The 20873-nt window shown below is 42.8% G+C and overlaps 1 protein-coding gene across 1 annotated transcript; it reads right to left on the bottom strand.

Moving 5' to 3' along the window:
* Positions 1-4293: 4293 nt before the first annotated feature.
* LOC109751789 (LEAF RUST 10 DISEASE-RESISTANCE LOCUS RECEPTOR-LIKE PROTEIN KINASE-like 2.3) lies at positions 4294-19573 on the bottom strand. Its single transcript, XM_073506200.1, has 5 exons — positions 12302-19573; positions 10733-11206; positions 9765-10139; positions 6226-8439; positions 4294-6153 (listed from the first exon to the last, which is right to left on the bottom strand). The coding sequence occupies exons 1-4, from the start codon at positions 12339-12341 to the stop codon at positions 7400-7402; spliced, it is 1929 nt and encodes a 642-aa protein (XP_073362301.1). The 5' UTR covers positions 12342-19573; the 3' UTR covers positions 4294-6153; positions 6226-7399.
* Positions 19574-20873: the final 1300 nt, after the last annotated feature.

Genomic DNA, 20873 nt, shown 5'->3' with positions numbered 1-20873 from the left:
GTTGTCGTACCATTGTACCTGAAAGATCTGTCTCCCCCTTCCTCGCTCCCTCTCTAGTAGCCGTCCCATGAGCCGGTCGTCATTGTTGCTGTTGATGGCGATGACAACAATGAGGAGGAACACCACAAGAGCTAGATGTTCTTGACCTCTTCCCTATGGTAACTGCCGCCTCTGCATTGGGTGTCGTTCATCAACACCACCGCTGCGCAAGCTACTACTTGTATAGAAAATAAGAAGATAGAAACTTTGTGTGTTGGGTGGGCTTGAATTTGAAATTATAGCCTTATAGGAGGAAAACTTATATGAAATATGCTACAAAAATATCATCTTGTGTTTAAAGCCATGGAAACAAGATCTTTAATAAGGCCATGAGAAGACATGTGCAAAGCAACATAGTACTAAGGTGACTATGCTTTGCCATGGATTCAAGAAAGACATGAAAGTCCAGCTATAGTAATTTTCTCCTACACATTATGTGTAATTTAGACATAGATCTATTCAAGTCCAAAAAGAATAGTGATGAACACTGATTTATCACAATTTTAATCACAACACCTGTTTAAAAGATCCAGGGAGAGAAAGAGATCCATCCGGGGAGCAAGCCTGTGTCGTTTATGATGGCCAAAGTGCAAAAGTAAAAAGGAAAACGACCAGCAACACCACCACAACCCAGTTCTCCTTCTAGCACCGCGTGCAATGAAGAGGGTCTGAGCTTGAAACAACAGCCTCGTTGGGTCTTTTTTGTTGCAGCCGAGATGTAGGGGATTGCAAGCACCCTGCCTAGAGGATTCCAGAATGAAACTTGCAATATATAAAGGCAAACAGAAAATCATTAAAGGCAATCTTAGAGGTGCAAAATCATCAAGCTATGGATGCCCTCATAGAGAGACTTCTTGTCATCAAAACCGACAAGGTACAACTTGCGTACTCACACAGCTCCCACCGTCTAATTTTACTTTTTACCAATCCAAGTTATTTTTAAGGCTTCATTGGTATGCTGCAAAATCACACACATGTATAGAAATTACCATTACAATTTGTGTGGCATTCATAGAAGTTACTCCCTCCGTCCCATAATATAAGAGTGTTTTTGACTCTAGTATAGTGTCAAAAACGCTCTTATATTTTACGACGGAGGGAGTAGAAAAAAAATGCTAATCCAGTTTAGCTTGATTGGTTACCTTGGTAAACCCACATGTCATTGAACTTAATTATACCTTTTCTAATTTGGGAAGGAATGGGGAAAACATTTGTAGTCTGCACAGTTGTTATATGTAGATGTATTGTCTACCCAACAAAGGCCTTTTTTAGGAGAAAGGCAGGAGCTTTGCCCAATTCATTAAGAGAGGAAAATAAAATTACAGAATGGCCCTGTTTATGAGGAAAACAAGGCCGAAAACCACGCGATTTAAAAGGGAAAATTGTGCAAAGCCCCGAAAAAAGAAGAGAAACAAAAAAGAAACAACAATTCCGACATCAGCCAACTCGAAACTATACCACCAACTTGCCCACACCCCAGAGATGAGTGGATGAACTCTTCCGAGATGCCTTCAAGAAGGATAACGACGCCCAAGGGCGCCGCCGTTTCCCTCCTTTTCCCGCTAGGATCGGAAATCCTGTATTTTCCATATCCATACAATCGAGTCATTAGGTTTCTGAAATAGTGTAATGGAAAAAGAAGTGCTTCGAATCATTGCTATTTGACTCGGACCTGTTCTGAAAAAGTCGAGGTATTTCGAATTGTTTGTTGACACGGACAAAGTAAGTCGCGGTCATCGACCCCCTTCGAAGACTTAAGATTTCGCCCAGAGTGACCCACAACAGCTGGCAGACCTCAGGAGATGGCCGCCCACACCAACAACCCCCACGGCAACCCTTAAAACCAGCAAGCCATGGTCTAGTGAAGAGGAGGAACTCATCGATGACAACTCCAAAGAGGAGGGAGCTACAACGCCATGGTCGCTGGTATCCTTCAACGCCCATCAAACCAAGACTTTCGTCCTAAGCCCCTCGACCTAACCCAGCCCCGAGGAAGGAACTCAGCCACCGCGGATCGAGAGCAAGCCAAGACCACGCTATACGGGCAGCAGCAAACCATGACCACCAGTTCCGAGAGCCCTTCGATCGATCCGCACGACCAACATGGAGGCGAGTCAACACCAACGCACAACACAACACAACCGAGCCTCAGATACACCACGAAAGCCAAAGCTCACGCAGTAAGCACGGCCTGGACGCAGCCCAACCATGCCCATGTCACAGTATCCAACGGCCAGCCCCATGGCCGGAGCGGACAGATCGGGACCGCCATGATCTGAGCCTTCAAGCCCGCTCCTGGGCAGCTGCCCCAGCAACCGAGTCGCCCACGCCTCCTAGGCCACCCACCTCACCACATCCGCCGACGCAAGAGGCACGACACCGCGCTGGCCGTCGCCCTCCGCTTGCCGCCCGCCCCATGAGCTCCCCAACTCATGGAGGACACAACCGCGGAGAAAAGGAATCGTCCCCGCCGCCGCCCGCTCGGCGACGGTGAGGGGAGGAGGGTGGGGGTCGCCGGGCTTAGGGTCGCCCATGGGGATGGAGTGACATGGGGCTGGTCGGCATTTCACTGTCTAGCTGTTTTATCATTTCCAACAAAGGCCTTTCATGCAATATAATTGGGCTATTAAGTTCTAGTATCGATCATACTGTGAGAACAACAAAAAAGAGCATATTGTATACAACGCCACAATAATGATATCATAGACATACATAAAAGTACATGTTAGTACCTTGAGCATTTTAATCCCTTCCTCGTACGTTAGCTTCAACGTTTTCTCTAGGTACTGTATATAAATTAGAAGAAGTTGAGACAGTAAATTAAGCAAAAGCACACATATAACAACACAAAACAGTAAGGAGTAATGTCTTACCTTCAGAGGTTCAAATGGATACTGCCTATTTATTGTCTCGAGTTCCTTCTGACAATTTTCATTTGGGTGTTTGAATATTGCTACAATTAGCAATCTATGATATCACAAACCTGAAAACAAAAATCAGTACTTGGTCAGCATCGCTTCAATAGACAAACTAAAGAATTATTTCCTCCAAATCTTCCTTGCCTCAAAGTAGTGCTTCTTAATCTCCATTTCTGCATCCAACCCAATAAACTCACACAGATGCCTGTGAGTGTTTATTTTTCTGATCTAAATACCGGACCAGCCTCAAACACGCGCCCAAAGCCACCACAGATGCTCATTTGCTTGTATGATTGTGGAGACTGCGCTAAACAAGCAGGCTGGTAATTGTACACCAGCTTGAATGGAGATGCACCAAGTTCACTTGATCCACCAATCAACTTTGGACTGTGGATCCCAAGTCCGAGAACAAAAACTCGCTGAAAGTCTGCATGTGTATCCAACAATCATGACATGTACTCCCTATGTAAAGAAATATAAGAGCGTTTAGATCACTTCTTTAGTGATCTAAACACTCTTATATTTCTTTGAGGAGGGATTATGGACCAAAAGAAGAAAATAAACATTGCATGCTACAGAAATGGATAATAAAATCTATCTGCATGAGATGCCACATGAATGTCACAAACATAAGCATAGTTTCGATGCACACTATCTCATGTTGCATGTTAAATACAGGTTTGTGCACGTTGCCTTTTGCTGGTAGATGGAGATACTAAGATGAAAAAATGGTCACACAAAAATTGCTTTTCAAATGTTAATATTACCAAGACTAATCCATGAATAAAATGTATGCAACTATGCACAGTAAAGATACTTAAAATAGTTACTGTACTAAACTCACTGATATAGAGCTATCAAAACCGGAGCCAAAGCTCAAATCTTGAACAACGATCAAAGCAGACTTCAGCCTTGTGGTTGCCGCATAGGCTCACCACACTGACAACACCAACTCTCTTCCGTCTTCTCAGTTTCTTGACAAAAAATGATACTGCTATTTGCACATTAGGGAGTAAATTATGCTTCAAGCATTCCTCAAACCAAATCGGCAATATGTAGGCTTAAAATATCAGCAGGCATCCACACAGATTTCTACAGCTGAAATATAGTGTTGTGATTTGTGTACCCATAATGCAGAATAACCTATTGTTCTATTTGGTGGTTAAATAAATAAATATTATTGTTTTTGGCTAGTGCCGGTAGAGCTACTAAATGATAGTCAGTGTCACTGTATATTTCTAAGAAAGAAAATTATAAGACTTCATTGGTTGTAAATAACGCTAATTGTATTGGTTGCCACCAATGTCGACTTGAAAAGAAAATTATGGAGCTTCAGTTCATATGCATCTAGTCATATAAAAAAATAAGAACACATGCTTCAGCTCCTGTTAGTTCAGTCACAAAAAAAATCACCACCAAAAATCAGAAGACAAAGTATCATTGTTATATTTGTTGACTTGATTGATTACTGTAGGTTAACACAGCCAACTGGAATTAACCTGCAATAGGATAAAAGAAATTAAGATTTGAGACGTGTGTTATAGGGTTCATAGAAGAGAGAAGAGGGAGGTACCATAGCAAATCATTGGTCGCACAGTTTGACATTCAACTTTCCATTTGCCAATGAGACCTCAGGGATTCATATACATAAACGTTGATTGATATATCAGGTCCAACTCCCTGTAACTCATAAAAGTTACTGGGAAGTCAACTAAAAAACAATTCTCAGTAGAAGCAGACGGCTTACCAATAAGGTGGACCAAAGGCCTTTATACAATCCTCTACCACTCTCTTCTCTACAAATTGTAGACAACGTGTGAAAGATGCCCTTGTAATACCTAGTGGTTTTCTGCAGAATTTTATAGACATGAAAGTTTAGCTTACTAAAACCTGTTCCTTTGGTCTGTAAAGCTGCATTGCATGAAAGCGTTAGGTAAAGATGCTCTAAGTTCTAACTGGAAGTTATATTGATTGATTGATTGGCTTAGTGTTATTCACAAATCACAAAAGGAAGAAAAGCATCACCTGTGTTGTCAGGTGATTTCGAACAACATCCAATGGGTAAGTTACAGATGCAGGTGTCACTCACGCTAGACCACCACCAAGTAAACATATAGACACTAACATAATTTGGGTCGTCCATTCCGTGAAGCTGCAACTATATTTCGAAATTTATAAACCTATAACAAAAAAAATAGTCACGAGAAATCTTGCAAGTTAACATACTAAAATTCAGTGCTGAACTTTTTGTATCGCTCATATCAATAGAAGCTGATGGCGGAATAAGAAAATCGATGTACAATTTTGACAAGATTGCCTTTCGAATATGCCCAAAACACTTCTTGTCGAACAACCCACAAAGCCATGTGCCATATACTACCCTTCCTTAGAGCTGCAACATCTGAACGCATACCTGCCACCTGTCGGATCAGTATGCCACAAGCTCATACAACAAACTTTATCATCAGCATATGGGTTATGTGACAAAAAAATTACTGTATTCAAGAACATTTTCAAGAGATTGCAATTTTGTAGCTATGAACAGCATATGGTACATACAATGAATCCATAGCCAAGGTTTAAGTTTGGACCATGATTGGACAATACAGCGCAGAGTGTTGTAAATTAACAACAATAATAATAGGCCATGACTGTCAACCAGAGATATATTGTTTGGGGCAATCAATTCAAAGCGAGGGAAGAATATATATATATCACATTCAGGGAACTAAGTTGATATTATCAGCATCCAATTCCTTTGAAGAATCTATATATGTGCAGTGTGAAGGCAGAAGGAGCACAGCAGCACCATGAAATAGAAGAGAAATATTCCTTCACGCTCACAATCCGTGCACACGAGAACGCGGGAGATAAAAGAGGGGGCGGAAAGCCTATTACCTGCAAGAGGATGGAGAGTGGCGAGGATCGAGATGCAGATCTTGCCGACCACGCCGGCGAGGTGTGCGACGGTGATCCAGCCAAGGAGCCGCTGCGCTTGGCAGGGGAAGGCCCCGCCGACGCCATGGAAGAGGACACGGTGGCCGCCGCCAGTCGACGGCATCGGGGACCTGGCCGATATCAGCAGGGCCTGGATATCACCTCCATCATCCCAGACACGCCTTCATGGTGGGCATCCTCACGGCCCCTTGAAACCGCAGCAGCTTCTCCTTGCATCCCGTCGCCAGATCATAGCAAACTGCACACACGCCCGAATCAGATCAAGATGCGGAAATAACCAAACCAGAAGAAGTGGAGGAAGGATTCGTACCTGGTCGAGGCCATGGACCAGAGGGTGATCTGCGGCGCCCACGCCAGATCGGTCATCATGGCCGCGGGCGAGGGAGGCGGCGGCGACCTCGTTCCCCGGCTGCGGCGGATCCTCTCGGGGTTGGGGCGTCTCCTCTCGGCGGCGGTGGCTCCTCTCGGGGCTGGGGCGTCTCCTCTCGGCGGCGGCGGCGGCTCCTCTCGGGGCTGGAGGCTGAGATGAAACAGATCGAGATTGAGGTTAGTTTTACGTGCGGGGTGAGATACGAAAGAAAAACCAGACGAAAAAAAAACGACGAAAAAAAACCAGACGAAGGTGGGACGAAAAAAAACCAGTCGAAAAAAAACCAGACGAAAGTGGGGGGACTATTCAACCAACTCGTCCATTAGAAGTAGAGATTTGATGATTTGAATACAAGCATGCTTTCTAAAAAAACCAAAACTGAGATGGCCCAGTCCAGCCACTCGCTCGTAGGCTCTATGTAAGACTCGATATTAAGTCGCAATGCGCGGTAAATAGAAAATGCTCCTATTTTGCGCTTTAAGGGCCAGGTTGCCACAAAAATGGGCACGGGCCACGGCCCACAATCCTCTGGTTCACTCCTGCTGGCTTGGAAAAGAATGCTATCTTTTATCATTTTCAGTTTTGAAAAAGTTGGTGAAATAAAAAATTCACGGATTTAAAAGATTCATAAATTTTCAAAATTATGACAGATTTGGAATAATGTTCAAAAAAATAAAATACTCAGGAATTTGCAAAAGTGTTTACGAATTTTAAAAATCACAAAATTTTAAGAAATTTTCACGAATTAGAAATATATGATAAATTAAAAAAGTTTGTATATTTAAAAGTAATCAAATTTTCTAAAAAACACTACCGAGAGGAAAATTTATAATAAAAATAGAAAAACAACAAAACCAGGAGAAAAAAGAAGAAAAAAAACGTGCACACGCCCTCACGCCCGTCATGAGCTGCCAATTGCTAGGCCCAATTAGAATATGTCTCCACAAATATGGTCACACTCGGTCAATAATTTGGTGGAATCCCCACTGCATACACACAAATGGCACTCGGAAGTCTTTAAATTTTCAGTCCATCATTTAAGAATTAAAAATTTCCAATCTTTCTCACAAATTATGCAATACTTGAGCAAGTGCCGGAGAACAATACAAACCTATCAACTCAAGAGCACCGTTGGTGGCAATTCGATGTTAGTTGTGCTCCCTTCAAGCATCTCGACAACTCTAGTCATTGTTGGACGATCTGTAGGACTCAACTGTATGCACCTCCCTACCACTATCATCTTCCTTACAATCTCTGAGGTCCCTCCATTTATCTCGGAAGCACTAAGACAATATTCATCTAAATGTTCATAAATCCATTGTGGGAAATATTGGCTGGTAGATTCACTATTTTGGCTGATATTCTTGTCCCTTGCCCCAACCATCTCAAGAACCATCATTCCATAACTGTAAACATCAGACTTAGTACTTACTGTTCCAAATTGCTTCGAATAAACCTCGGGGGCTATATAGCCTATTGTTCCTCTTGCACCACCAATGGAAATAACACTTTCTTTATTGAGGCACTGCTTGGCTAGTCCAAAATCAGAAATCTTTGGACAGAAATTTTGATCCAATAGAATGTTGTGGGGCTTGATATCAAAATGCACCATGCGGGTATTGCATCCTCTGTGGAGATATTCAAGTCCTCGAGCAATGCCCACTGCTATATCAAATAATTTTTCCCAACCTAAAGTATTTCCACCTTTAGAGCCATCCTTGAAGGCATACTTTTCAAGTGAACCATTAGGCATATAGTCATAAATTAATGCCCTTTTAGATCCTTCCAAGCAAAATCCTAAGAGATTAAGAACGTTAACGTGAGAAGTTCTACTAATGCTAGCTACCTCATTGATGAAATCCTCCCCATCAGTCTTGTAGTCCTTGAGTATTTTGACTGCTATCTGACGACCATCAAAGAGGTCGCCTCTGTAAACAGCACCAAATCCACCTTGACCTAGCTTTTCAGCAAAAGATCTCGTTATTCTTTTCACTTGGGCATAAGTGTACCGTTTCAAATGGACAGTTCCATTCTTTTGTAGGATGGACTCAATCTTTGCTCTCTCCTTTGATTTCCTTTTGGATCCGTACTTCCTGTAGCCCAACCAAAATGCAAAAAGAAGCATAAGTACGCTCGAGCTGCCTGCTATTGCATCTGCATCAAAATTTTGGAGGGGAAAAGGCATCAAACGGGGAAGTAACTTCTACAATCTTCTAGTTAGTGATTGCATCTTGCAAAATGTGTGGAAATATTCTAGTTAAAGACCCTTTTGGCAAACCTATTTGTATATGCGTCATAAACTCCAGAATTAACCAGTGTGTCAAGAACTCGTGCACTTTTCAAATAAACTGGACACAACTACTAAATACATACAATTGAAGCAGAGCTTGTTAAAGGACGGACAAATATATTCCTTTTGTTTATCGTACACATTTGAACAGAATTAACTTGCTATTCATCTACTAGTCTAGCACATTAGTAATTTCTGTTACAGGAACAACCACTGTTGTTTTCTCTAGAATAAGAAAGGCCGTTGTTTTCTATGCATAACCATTAACCTCTGAGAGAGATAAGTTTATACATGAAAAATAAGGGCCAGTTCTTATTTTCTCAAGAAAAGATCATCACTTGAAGTTGATCTTATAGTGACCAATAGGGAAGCCTCTTGTCAGTTTTAGGATTAGTGGTGATGAATTCGTTTTGAGATCAGATTGGTGTGATTGTTCAGGTGTCATCGGCAATTTCAGGTCAGAATAGTCAATGCCAATGTGTAAGCGAATACTGTCAAGTGACGAACACAACTTAACTAGTGTTCACAGGAGAAGATGTTGATGATCTACTTCTGAATAGGTCACGGTGCTAAACAGATGATATTATCAGCCACGGATGGATTTGTTTGCTGTCAATATGCTAAGCAGTTCAACACACATCATTCATATGGATATGTCTTGCCCACAACCATAAGGTGGTTCCTGTCGAGCAGTCCCGTGAATAAATCAGTTAAATCCATCTATGTGGGTGTTCACCAGAAATAAATTGGTTCAAGTTTCCAGTGCCAACTAAGTCGAGAACAAGTAGTCCGAGGCAAGGTTCCTGGTTCAAGATGGGTTTCAGTTTAACCACTAACCTGAACAACTTTATTCAAATTACAGGCATTGCCACACCTGAAGAAACGTGAGGGAACTGACGATTCATAGTTAGATCTGACAGGCTTGATTTACAGCGATCAGAAATGCTCGAATGAGTAGCAAGATCTTCAAACCGGATGAGTAGTAAGATGTGTCATCGAGGATTGTTTGAGTTTGCATCTGACAGATAGAATGGACAAGTTGGTGGTTCAAGGTTCAAGCAGTCGACAATCGGACATAATTAAAAGAGAACTAAATGAAGTGGAATTCCAGTTTCTCTACCTTAATTAGACACTAAAAGATCTACAGCTTTGTAACACATAGAAGAATGTCAAGGTGTCAAAGGATTACCAGGAGCTGGAGCCAATGGCCTGAACCATACTAGATCAAGAAGATTGTAGTCCCCAATCAGTACTGGATTGATCCGAATTGTATGCAGGCTAAGAGAATAATTCATCGCAGTAACTTGTTCGGATGAGAAGCTATTTCCAGTGTGGGGAGCTATGTCCATTGTCATATTTAGCCCAGAAGTTCCAACAACATAGAAATTTACAATCTCAAACTGAGTAACCCGCAAGTTGAGATGTGACGCAAGCTCCTCAAGAAATTCGTTGCTCCAATTTGAATTCAAGGAAACATTGTGAAGAAAGAGCACAACTCTTACCGGGTAAACACAATGGCAGTTCTCGCTACCTCGTCTCTGTACCATGTTCGGAGCACAACAGCCTAGTGAAACAGAGAGTGAATTATATAACATATTTGACTGTACGACAGCGCATCTAGAGCAAATATCAGGGTGTACTAACATACATAAGTATCTATGATTGATGTCAAATGTTATCCATCACCATTGATTATTTATGAAACTGCTACCAACCATTTCATCAGTCACCATTCCAAAATGATGGATCAAAACATTATGCTTGAACTAATAAAAGCTAACAAGCTTATATAATTTACAGCCAGGTAAGAGTGGTTTTAAATAGCGCGATATAGCTCTGTTATAACACGCTATAGCGTTTAGAAGAGGTACTGTGCTAAGGCACTTTGGTCCAAATACATGAACACACATTTTAAATAGCGCGCTATAGCGTTTAGAAAAGGTCCGCCGCTAAGAGGCATAGCGTGCTATTTAAAACTATGGGTAAGACAATTGATATTACGATCAGTCACATGGTGCTACTTTCCCAAATGAGGAAGATGCAGATTAGATTAAAATACACAAGTATCACCTTTTATGTAATTTGTAGTCATGTTTGACATGATGAAATCATTTGGAATTAAATTATTTCAGGATCTAGGAAAACTTGAAAAGTTACCATCGTATGGAGATAGTGGGGGCTGCACCACTCCAGAAGGAGCTGTACTAGTATTCGAAGCTGCATCAGGGAGGTCAGCATCCACATGAGCAGGAACCTCTTCTGCTGAGCGCCTGTTGTGCTGCATCGAAGGATCGAACAGGTCCAGTGAATCAAAAGAGAGTTCAGAAGCACCCGAGATGGAGCTATAGCTCGGCGCAGAGATAGGAGAGTGCACAGATGATAGAGCTGATGGTGATGAATATGGCTTCTTTTGTCTATGCTGACTCATTGCAATACTTGTGACAACTTTGGTTTGGGATACCATGGGCCGAACTGAACTCCATTCTTGTGAAGCAGACATAATAGGAGTGTGAGTGTCAGCCTTTAGAGCCGATGTTTTGGCAATCAAATCAGCCTTATTGATAAATTCCAGAGCCAATATAACGACCAAGAAATTAAATAAAAGTTTCCTTGGAGCATCTTCAAACAGTCCTGCCAAGAAACAGTACAACCAACCAATCAGCATCATCTTAATTAAGATAGGGGTATGCTGAGAAGTGCAACTAATTGATATGAACTCACATATCTACAGAATTAGTGTGAACAGCCCATGGTCCGCATGGCCCATTAGTGTCAAAAGCGCTCTTATATTATGGGACGGAGGGAGTAATACACAACCTGCCTTTCTAACTAGTCAGGTCGAAATGTTTTCAAGACCATCTACCACTAATGCAATTTAACTGAGTTGATGCGAAATGAGGCTAGAGTACATACTTTTAATTTAACTGAGTTGATGCGAAATGAGGCTAGAGTACAGACTTTTTTTTTAAGTACAGAACAGACACACTTATGTTTATCTCAAAGCGATGGTGAATTAAGGACACTCAGAATACTTATCGTCTCGATTGCCTCCAAAGCATTCCTTATTAAGCCAATAATTAACTAGTTCTCTCTAGAAACAGATCTACCTACTGAAGCAGCACTATTTGATAAGAACGGTTAAAAAAATACAGTGAAGTGTTCCACCAATGAGCAACGGATCTTTTGAGCTAACTAAAACCACGACAAGTATTTTTTAACGGCGGGAGTACTGAAGCAGGGCTATTTAATAAGAACGGGCAAGAAAATATAGTGCAAATGTTCCATCAAAGACACGGGTTCATGGCATGAGACAATTCTAAGCTCTTGAAGCATTCCCTGATTAGGCTCCCGCTACACAGCAAAGCAAGGGCAGCGCAGGAGCTACTCACCTCCACCATTCCCACGACTCCCAACCGAGCTCCAAACGATTTGGACAGTGAACAAGCGGGGCAACGAAGATCCTAGAACAGCCACCACGGTGAACACTGAATTGCCGTCACCTCACACCCCCACAGAAACGCTAAGCAAAGTCCGACTTTCCAACAGGTTTGTCTGCTCGAGCGCCAGTTTCGATCACGCAATATAGTCGTTTTTTTCAGCGCGCGGCTAATCTAGCGCATCTGTTGGAGATTCTCTAACGAAGCAAAGCAAACAAGACATCAAGCACGGGTCCCGGTGTTGCAACGCAACCTTGGAGTGAGCTCAGATAAGGGGAGTCTGGCTTACCTTGTTCAGCGCGGCACAAGGCATGCCCGGGCAGCATCATCTCCTGGCGCGGCGGCGGTAAGGACCGGCGCCGGCGACACCTGGCTACGTTTACAGGAAGCCGGAGCCGCGCCGCGCTGCGAATTTGTGTCTGCTTTCTTTTCCTCTCTGCTATGACTCAACCTATGGTGGGAGTTTGGTAGGAGAAAGAGACTTGGCAGAAACAAGGGAGCAGGTGGGAGAACGCGGACGTTCGGTGTTCGGCCGCGTTGGCCGGCGCTAGGCGCCAGCCGGCTGTAGATATGAAATAATCAGTAGCCGCGTGAGGCGTGACCCTCTATCAACCTTGGGCAATGCTCACGCACGCATCGCGCATCACTACCCGTGCGGCCGTGCCTCCCTCTCGCTCTCATCGACTGCACGGCACCATGCTTGCGGCATCTGGCATGGCAACATCGTCAAAATCCTCATAGTGTCGCCTCGCAGCAGCAGCGGTGCCCGAAGTGAAGAGCTCGGCGGCGGCGGCGGAATCGTGGTTGCGGCTGGGGTTGTTGGGGGCATTGGCGGGCGTCAAGCAGTCGCGTCTATGCCCCAACAACTCTCATCGCTCGCAGCGGAGGAAGGTGGGCCGGTCATGTACACGTGGGTTCTTCTTTTTTTTTACGAAAATGTTAACGCCCACACGTGTGGGCGTCTGGCAACTCGCCCACACGCATGGATCCTCGTCCAACCAATTCTGCACGAATCTTGGCGCGTTTTAGCAGTTTTTGTGTGCCACGTAGGACTAAGCTGGTGTGTGGGCATTCATCCGGTCGCCCACACGTCCTTTTTTCACCACACGGGGGCTGGTGTGTGGGCGTTTATCACTTCGCCCACACGCCCGTCTCCTAGCCCACACCCAAAGCTGGTAGTTGCCATGTGTTTCTGCAGGTATATGACAACTGCCCTAGCTTTGCTTGTAAGCAGATGGCAACTCTTTTTTACCCGAGTTGCCATGTGTTTTTGCATGGTACATGGCAACTGCCGTAGCGTGCACGTAAGCAGATGGCAACTCTTTCTTTTACATGGCAACTGCCCTAGCGTGCTTGTGAGCACATGGCAACTCTCTTTTTTACCCGAACATGTTTTTTTGCCATGCCTTCTTGTAGTGCTACATGGCAACTGCTAGTGTTTAGTGGGTGGCAACTCCTAAAGTTTTGAAATCATGGCAACTACAGTAGAACAGATCATACATGACAACTGCAGTTGAGCACCATGGCAACTGTAGTTGTCTGACATGGCAACCGAAGTTCAGCGACATGGCAACTGCAGTTAAACGAACATGGACGAGGGTCTGGACCATGGCAACTGCAGGACGCGCGGTGACTGTCACGCGGGCATGCGGGACCACGAGGTACGAGGCCTGACGTACGGGGCGTGTGGGCGTTATCTATTTCGCCCACACGCACGCGTGTGAGAGGGGTCGGGAGGGAAAAAAGAGGTGTGTGGGCATTACTTTTTTTGCCCACACGTGGGTGTGTGGGCTGTTCCTCTTATACACCACACAAAATGTGTGGGCAGCCCCCCTAACGCCCACACGTGTGGCACTTATCGGCGTCTTTTTTTAGGATATGTACGCGTGGGTTCGCTGTGTTGTTCTCGGTCGTTGGCTGCTGATGAGTTTTTTCCTCTTTTTCCTGTGTCGTATTTTGGCTTTGGTTTTCCTTCTTTTTTCTTTCTTCCTGATTTTTTTCATTTGGCATATTTTATTTTCTATATAGTTTTTATATTATAAACATTTTTTCTAATCCCCCCAATATGTGCTTTCTCATGGAAAATCTCACGCGTAGATGTTGGCGTCAGATAGATTGTAGTCCAGTGAGGCTTCAAATTTCCTCATCCGAAATCAACACCCCTAATACCCCCCAATATGTGCTTTCTCAGGGAAGTCTCACGCATGATGTAGCTCGTAGCCAATCCCCGAGCGAGCGATGAGAGTTGTTGTAGAATCTCCCCTACCTACCACGGTAAACATATTGTAGAGCATAGGCTTCAAGATAGCGACGAATCCGAACGAGATGGAAAGGGGATGACGTGGTGTTGGCTATCTGTTGGTCAAAATTGTCATGGGTAGTTAGCATTAGGCTAATAGACAATTAGCGTTATCTTTAGGCTAAACTACCAGCAGTTGGAAGACCTACTTTGTCCAAACATTGTGTATGGCAGTTTACCTCTTCCGTAGGATGGAAACATGTAACAACTGACATTGTAAACGACTGTTCAGACAGTATATAAGCCTGAACAAATTATCAAAATACAAGCATCCATTCTTTCTTTCAATCCGTGTTTCTCTTTGAAAATTGTTTGTGACTAGAAGATCCAAGAAGGTGGAGTCTAGCAAATCTGACGGTGATGAACGTGTCGCGCATGAAACACAAGGGAGCGAATGATTCTCTCATGTCAGGCCACGTTGGCAAATTTCTGCGATTCATGCATGACATCGGACGGCAATAATCACATCGCACCATGGAGCCATCGAGGAAGCTACCTTTTCCGTCATATATTGCGCATTGACTTTCAGGAAAAATCAAACTTCATAAATTTTAACCGAAACTACAGAGAAAATTATCTATATCTACAACATGTAGGAATAGTACACATATCATATGAAAATATATTTCATGATAAATCTAATACTATTGATTTGGTATTTTAAGGGTTGACATGTTTTATATTTTGATCATAGTCATGAGCATATCATTTTGATCATTTTGATTATGTTTTTACCTCTCACCTCGGTCACTTGGTTCTAGGACATGGCCGACTGTGGTTTAGAGATATTGATGCTGAATAAGAGAGAAGGAGAGGCCGAACATCGGTTAGCAGTTTGCCTTTGTTTCTACCCATGGACAGTATTGTCAACGCATCCCCAATTTTACAATAGGGTGATGGCCAAACATCGATTTGCAGTTTACTTTTGTTTCTCTGAAACATTTCATACAATTGTGTACAGCTTCCTCTAGAATGGCCACTCAGTTCCAAAGAAGTGTTAAGCAATCTGCTCTTCTTTGAAACTTAAAATTTAGAACTTCGGAACTTCGGAGAAATTAAATATTGCTTCTTGATTGCACTGAAAGTGACTATATTTGTTTGTTTTAGTCAAGCACCTAGTTTGTGAAAAGAGATTTTGCAACACCCATTCACGCACATGTTGTATTCAGTGAGTTTGTTGTTTATCTTTTCACAGTCAGGAAAGCTACTTTTCTTGGTTTATCTCACACATATGCCAATTGGCTGTGAAATGCTCTCCGGCTCTTTTGATTCAGAACAATGTTCTATGACGCTGGCTATATATACTTTACTCGATGCAAAGACATGATGTTTCCAGCGGCTAGATGCAACCGTTTCAAGGGGGTATATGTCAATTTGCTGGCCTGCCTATATGCTAATCCATTGGACGTGGAGAGTAAGTTGCAAAGACATGATGTTTTCAGGGGCTAGATGCAAACGTTTCAAGGGGGTATATTGAAATAGATTGGTCAATTGATCCTGCCCATTCATGCATATCTGACGCACCTAGAGGTCCGGTAGCAGCGGTTCTCTCCATGGCCCAGAGCAGCGTCTCGTGGCGGAAAGGCAGCGACTACTGCTAGTGGAGCAGTGTCCGGTGCAGCAACCGGACTGGACATGTCCTGGAGCTCCAACATGGAAATAATGAGTCGATTTGTGATCAGCAATACCATGGCCGGAAAACATATTTAACAGGCGTCTATCCCTATTTTCTTTGGAGCATCTGGAGCACTTGATCTCTGTTCGAATTTGTTGGATATCCAAAGTGATGGCCATCCTTCAAATTTATTGTGATCTTGGGAGAGCCTGAGATATATGAACCTCTCGGGCATAGGATTGGACCTCACGCTGCTTCCATGGCTTGCACCTCTGGGACTGGACATGCCCTGAATCTTACTCCATAATCGGTCCTTTAGATACTTGAAGGCCCCGTTCTTGGAATTTCCAATGTCGGACGGCATGCCCAATTAGTTCTCGCCCAAGGTTTCATTTGGGACGTTGAGGAGAGACTTTATTTCTTGGCGTGTGGTATCCGACAACCCTTTACTGAAGAAAATTGAAGACCTCGAGTAATTGATTCGTTGCCCTGTTGCTTGATAGTATATGTACAGAACTAGGTTCCCTCTGTAGCACCCATATCGTTTGCCTTGAAGACCAACAGGCTGTCATCGACGAACAAAAGATGGTTTATCGATGGCACTCGCGGTGCTACCTGAATCCCATGCAAATTGAATAAAAAATGGTATATAGAGGTAGTACTGATGAGCGTTAATATTGCTCGCCTAACATGTCGGGCCAGCCCATGAACCACTCTCGCCTCCGAACGCGTGTCGCTTGCGAGTCCTCTTCATTGGTGCCTTATGCACTGCTTTTGCCTCATGGCGCTTATGTCCAAGCTCACTTGGGCCGGCCCACTTATCTGGATCGATCCCTTCCTTCAGCTAAATCCTATTTGGCGCCTCGCCCGTTTTAGTTGTTCCCGCAATCGGGCGCATACCCCCCTCTCCTCGCGTCGCGTTTTTGGGCCGGCCCGTTTTGCTTCCCGCAAAAATCGCGAAGCAAAAGAAAAGCGGGTGAACCGGGATTCGAACAAGCAACCTCCTGCTTCAGCAGCACACATCACTAACCACCACGCTAGCAAGCGTAATGTGGTTACGTGCATCTTTCTTGTTCTTTTCTTCCTTGTCTTTTCTTTTTTCCTTTTTCCTTTTTCCTTTTTCCATTTTCCGTTTTTCTTTTTTCTCTTTCTTCCTGGGTTTGATGCAAAATCTATGAACTTTTTCTCAAATTCGATGAAATTTATATTTCAAATTTTGGTGAACTTTTTCTCAAATTCGATGAACTTTTTTTAAAATCAATGAACTTTTTTAAAATCTCGATGAACTTTTTTCTAACTCGGTGAACTTTTTTCAAACTCGATGAACAGTTTTTGAGCTCGATGAACTTTTTCTCAAACTCGATGAACTTTTTTGAAGCTCGATGAACTTTTTTGAAGCTCGATGAACTTTTTCTCAAACTCGATGAACTTTTTTGAAACTCGATGAACTTTTTTCAAACTCGATGAACTTTTTTGAAACACGATGATTTTTTTTTTCAAATTCAATGAACTTATTTTTAAAGTTGATGAACTTTTTTCTAAGACAAGTGTACATACAGTAGCAAACCGGTTTTTTCTAAGAAAAATAGTCTGTACTGTAGCATTTTTAGAATGAAGAAAAAAAGATCAAGCGGGAGCCAGCGATCGAGCGGGCAGCGATAGCCAGCGATCAAGCGAGCGGCAGCAGCCAGCGTTCGCTGCTGGGCCAGGCCCATGCTAGTGACACAGTGGGCGCTGGAATCGCCAGCGGGCGCTGAAGGCGCCAAGGAGGAGCTCTCCTTCCTTCGATCGCTCCACAAAAAGAAACTCGCTCGTTCAGTTCAATTGACCGCTTTGATCGTTCAATTGAGTTGACTGTGTTGACCATTAAACGTTTGACCGCTTTGCAGTTGACTGTGTTAACTTTTCAAAAAAAATCATCAAATTTGAAAAACAGTTCCTCGATTTGGAGAAGTTCATTGATTTTTGCATCAAATTTCGGAAAAAAGTTCATGAAATTGGGAAAACTTCATCACTTTTTAAAAAATACCATAGATTTGAAAAACAGTTCATCGATTTTGAAAAAATTTCACCAATCTTAAAAAAGTTCATCGGATTGGAAAAAAAGTTCTTTAAATTTGGAAAAAGTTCATCGAATTTGAAAAAAAAACGTTCGTCAAACCCAGGAAGAAGAAAAATAAAAACAAAAAACGAAATAAAAACAAAAGAAAAATTAACGAAGAAAAGACATAAAAAGATGAAAGCTAGCACGTCCAGTTGGGGATGGCGGGGTGGTTACTGCAGTGTACAATTAAGCAGGACGTCCCCCGTTTGGATCGCAGCACTATTGTACTATAGCGGGTGCAGAGGGCGCAGGATTTAGCGTCGCTTGCTTAGTCGGAATTCCCTATTCGCCACCTTGCAAACTGTTGACAAGACGTACATGCGACCGAGCGAACATCAAGATATGGGCCGGCTTAGGTTTTTACCGGTTTTAGAACCTTCTAGAAGGTTCCTTGAGCATTTTTTTCACATTAGCTTACTTTACTTGTGTTTATGTTTTTTTTATTTTCTTATTCTTTTATAATTTTCCCCAAAACTCACATATTCTCAAAACATGTTACTTTTTTTTTAATTGCATTTTCTAAGAAAAATACTCATAATTTCTAAAAATGTTCATAATTTTAAAAATTGTTCAGATTTTCAGAAAATGGTTGACATTTCTAAAATGATTCGCTATTCCAAAAAAATCAACAATTCTCCATGTTTTCAGAAAATGTTTTTAATTTCAAAATTGTTCAAGATTTCGGAAAATATTCATAGATTGTTTGCATTTTCAAAAGTTGTTCACTTTTACAAAAGAATGTTCGTATGTGAACTATGATCTTTTTGTCCACCATGTGTTTGGTTTTTTCAACGAACTCATTCATTCGGTACCTTTTAGCACAAATTATGGTTATGTTTAGTTGTTTGATGGATCAGTTGGACTTTATCTATGCTCGTAGTTCAATTATGCTGTGGTGCATTGAATAGTTTATGTTGCTTTGAAATGTGATGAATTTGTTTCAATTATTTGAGCAAAGGTTTGAATCGATTGGCAAAATAATTTTTTGAGAGATAAAGCTATAGGGAACTTGCTAGATGAAGAAAAGTATAATCCCCTGAAAATAGTTTTTTTTGGATGAGGAATACATTTTGAAATTTTAGGATAGGGAATCTGCTATAGATGCTATTATCTATTGACGAGATATAGTGTTGCTAGATGTAGCTTGAGCTGACTTGTGCATTGTCGGATGTGCCTCTATAGCTAAGATGCACGCAACCACAAATGAATAATTTAACAAAATAAATAAATATAAAAAACCGACAAGTTGGCAACAGTAAAGACGTATGAGTCTGAAACTATGCCAATGTCGAAGGAGGAGGTGGACCAGTGCGGAGATTATGATGTCATACATGTCACTACTAGGAAAAGGGCTATAGCTAATATGGACATTAATGGCGCACCACATACAGGTGCGCCATTATTGACATATTACTAATGGCGCATCTGATGTGTGGTGCGCTATTACTAGTTTTGAAAAAAAAATTATTAGCAGTGGCGCACCACATGATAGCGTGCCATTACTAATTGACATAGTAATGGTGCACATGTACAAAGTGCGCCATTACTATGTGTATGACTGCGTCAAACTTAGTAATGGCGCACTTTGCATAGGTGCGCCATTACTATGTCAAACTTAGTAATGGCGCACCTACACAAAGTGCGCCATTACTAACTTTGACCAAGTCATACACATAGTAATGGCGCACTTTATGAAGGTGCGCCATTACTAACTTTCTTTGCACCCCCTGGATCGCCTTTTCAGTTTTAAAATAACTAAAAGAAAATGATGGAAATGTCAAAAAAATAAAATATGTGTGTGGACATGGCGGCCGGGGCAGGAGCTCACCGGCGAGGCGCGGCAACGGGGGGCAGCGACGGGGACGGAGACGGGCGGTGACGACGGGGATGGGGACGGGGCGGCGACGACGGGGACGGGGACGGGCCGGGCGGGGACGACGGGACGACGGGGCGGGGCGCGGCGACGAGGACGACGGGGACGGGGACGGCCGGGCCGGCGACGGACAGCGACACGGACAGCGACGGGGCAGAGGAGAAAGAAGCAGAGGGAGAGATGAGAAACTGAAAAAAAAATTTGAAGTGTTTTCTTATATAGAACACACCTTTTAGTACCGGTTGAAGCCACCAACCGATACTAAAGGTCTGTTTTGGCCAGGCCAAGCGGCGGGAAGTGCCCCCCTTTAGTACCGGGTGGTGGCACCAACCGGTACTAAAGACCCCCCTTTAGTACCGGTTGGAGCCACGACCCGGTACTAAAGGGTGTGCGCTGCCAGGCGAGGGGCGCAGAAGTTTAGTCCCATCTCGCTAGTTGAGGAGCGCCCAGACCAGTTTATAAGCCCCGGCGCGGGCACTGCTTTGAGCTCCTCTCAAAAGTAGGCCTTCTGGGCCTACCTCTCCTACTCTGCATGTGGGCCTACTGGGCTTGCGGGCCTGCGTCCTGGCCCAACTACAGGTTGGGTTTCTAGTCGTATGCAGGCCGCTCTGGCCCAGTAGGTGGGCTTTTTAATTTTCTTTTTTTTTTGCTTTATTTTTTTTGCTTTATTTATTTTTGATTTGTTTTTTTGCTGTATTTAGAGTTTTTTTGTGAATATTTTTGCTTTAGGTACAAAAAATTACAAACTTTCTGTTAGTGCCGGTAGTTTACAAATTTGAATAGTTTAAATTTTGAAATATTTGAAATTTGTGTGAATCACTAGTTTGTGAATAACTTAACTTTGAAAATAGATTTTTCAGTGATTCTTTTTTCTTATGTTTAATATTAGTGTGTTTTATCATTATATTCAATTTGTTAATGCTTAGGTTATTTAAAAAATGAAATGCCTTTGTAACAGATGAGTTTTCGT

This window comes from Aegilops tauschii, unplaced genomic scaffold (assembly GCF_002575655.3).
Source record: "Aegilops tauschii subsp. strangulata cultivar AL8/78 unplaced genomic scaffold, Aet v6.0 ptg000500l_obj, whole genome shotgun sequence".
Classification (NCBI taxonomy): domain Eukaryota; kingdom Viridiplantae; phylum Streptophyta; class Magnoliopsida; order Poales; family Poaceae; genus Aegilops; species Aegilops tauschii.
Note: the sequence above shows the minus strand (reverse complement) of the source record. Positions and strands in the feature narration are given on the sequence as shown.

Bases quoted from the DNA above. Each gene is read 5' to 3' on its own strand.
- LOC109751789 (XM_073506200.1), bottom strand. From the start codon at position 12,341: ATGATGCTGCCCGGGCATGCCTTGTGCCGCGCTGAACAAG. The intron at 11,207-12,301 runs GTAAGCCAGACT...GTTTCTTGGCAG, and splicing joins CTTGTGCCGCGCTGAACAAG to GACTGTTTGAAGATGCTCCA. The intron at 8,440-9,764 runs GTAATCCTTTGA...ATTTTGATGCAG, and splicing joins GCCATTGGCTCCAGCTCCTG to ATGCAATAGCAGGCAGCTCG.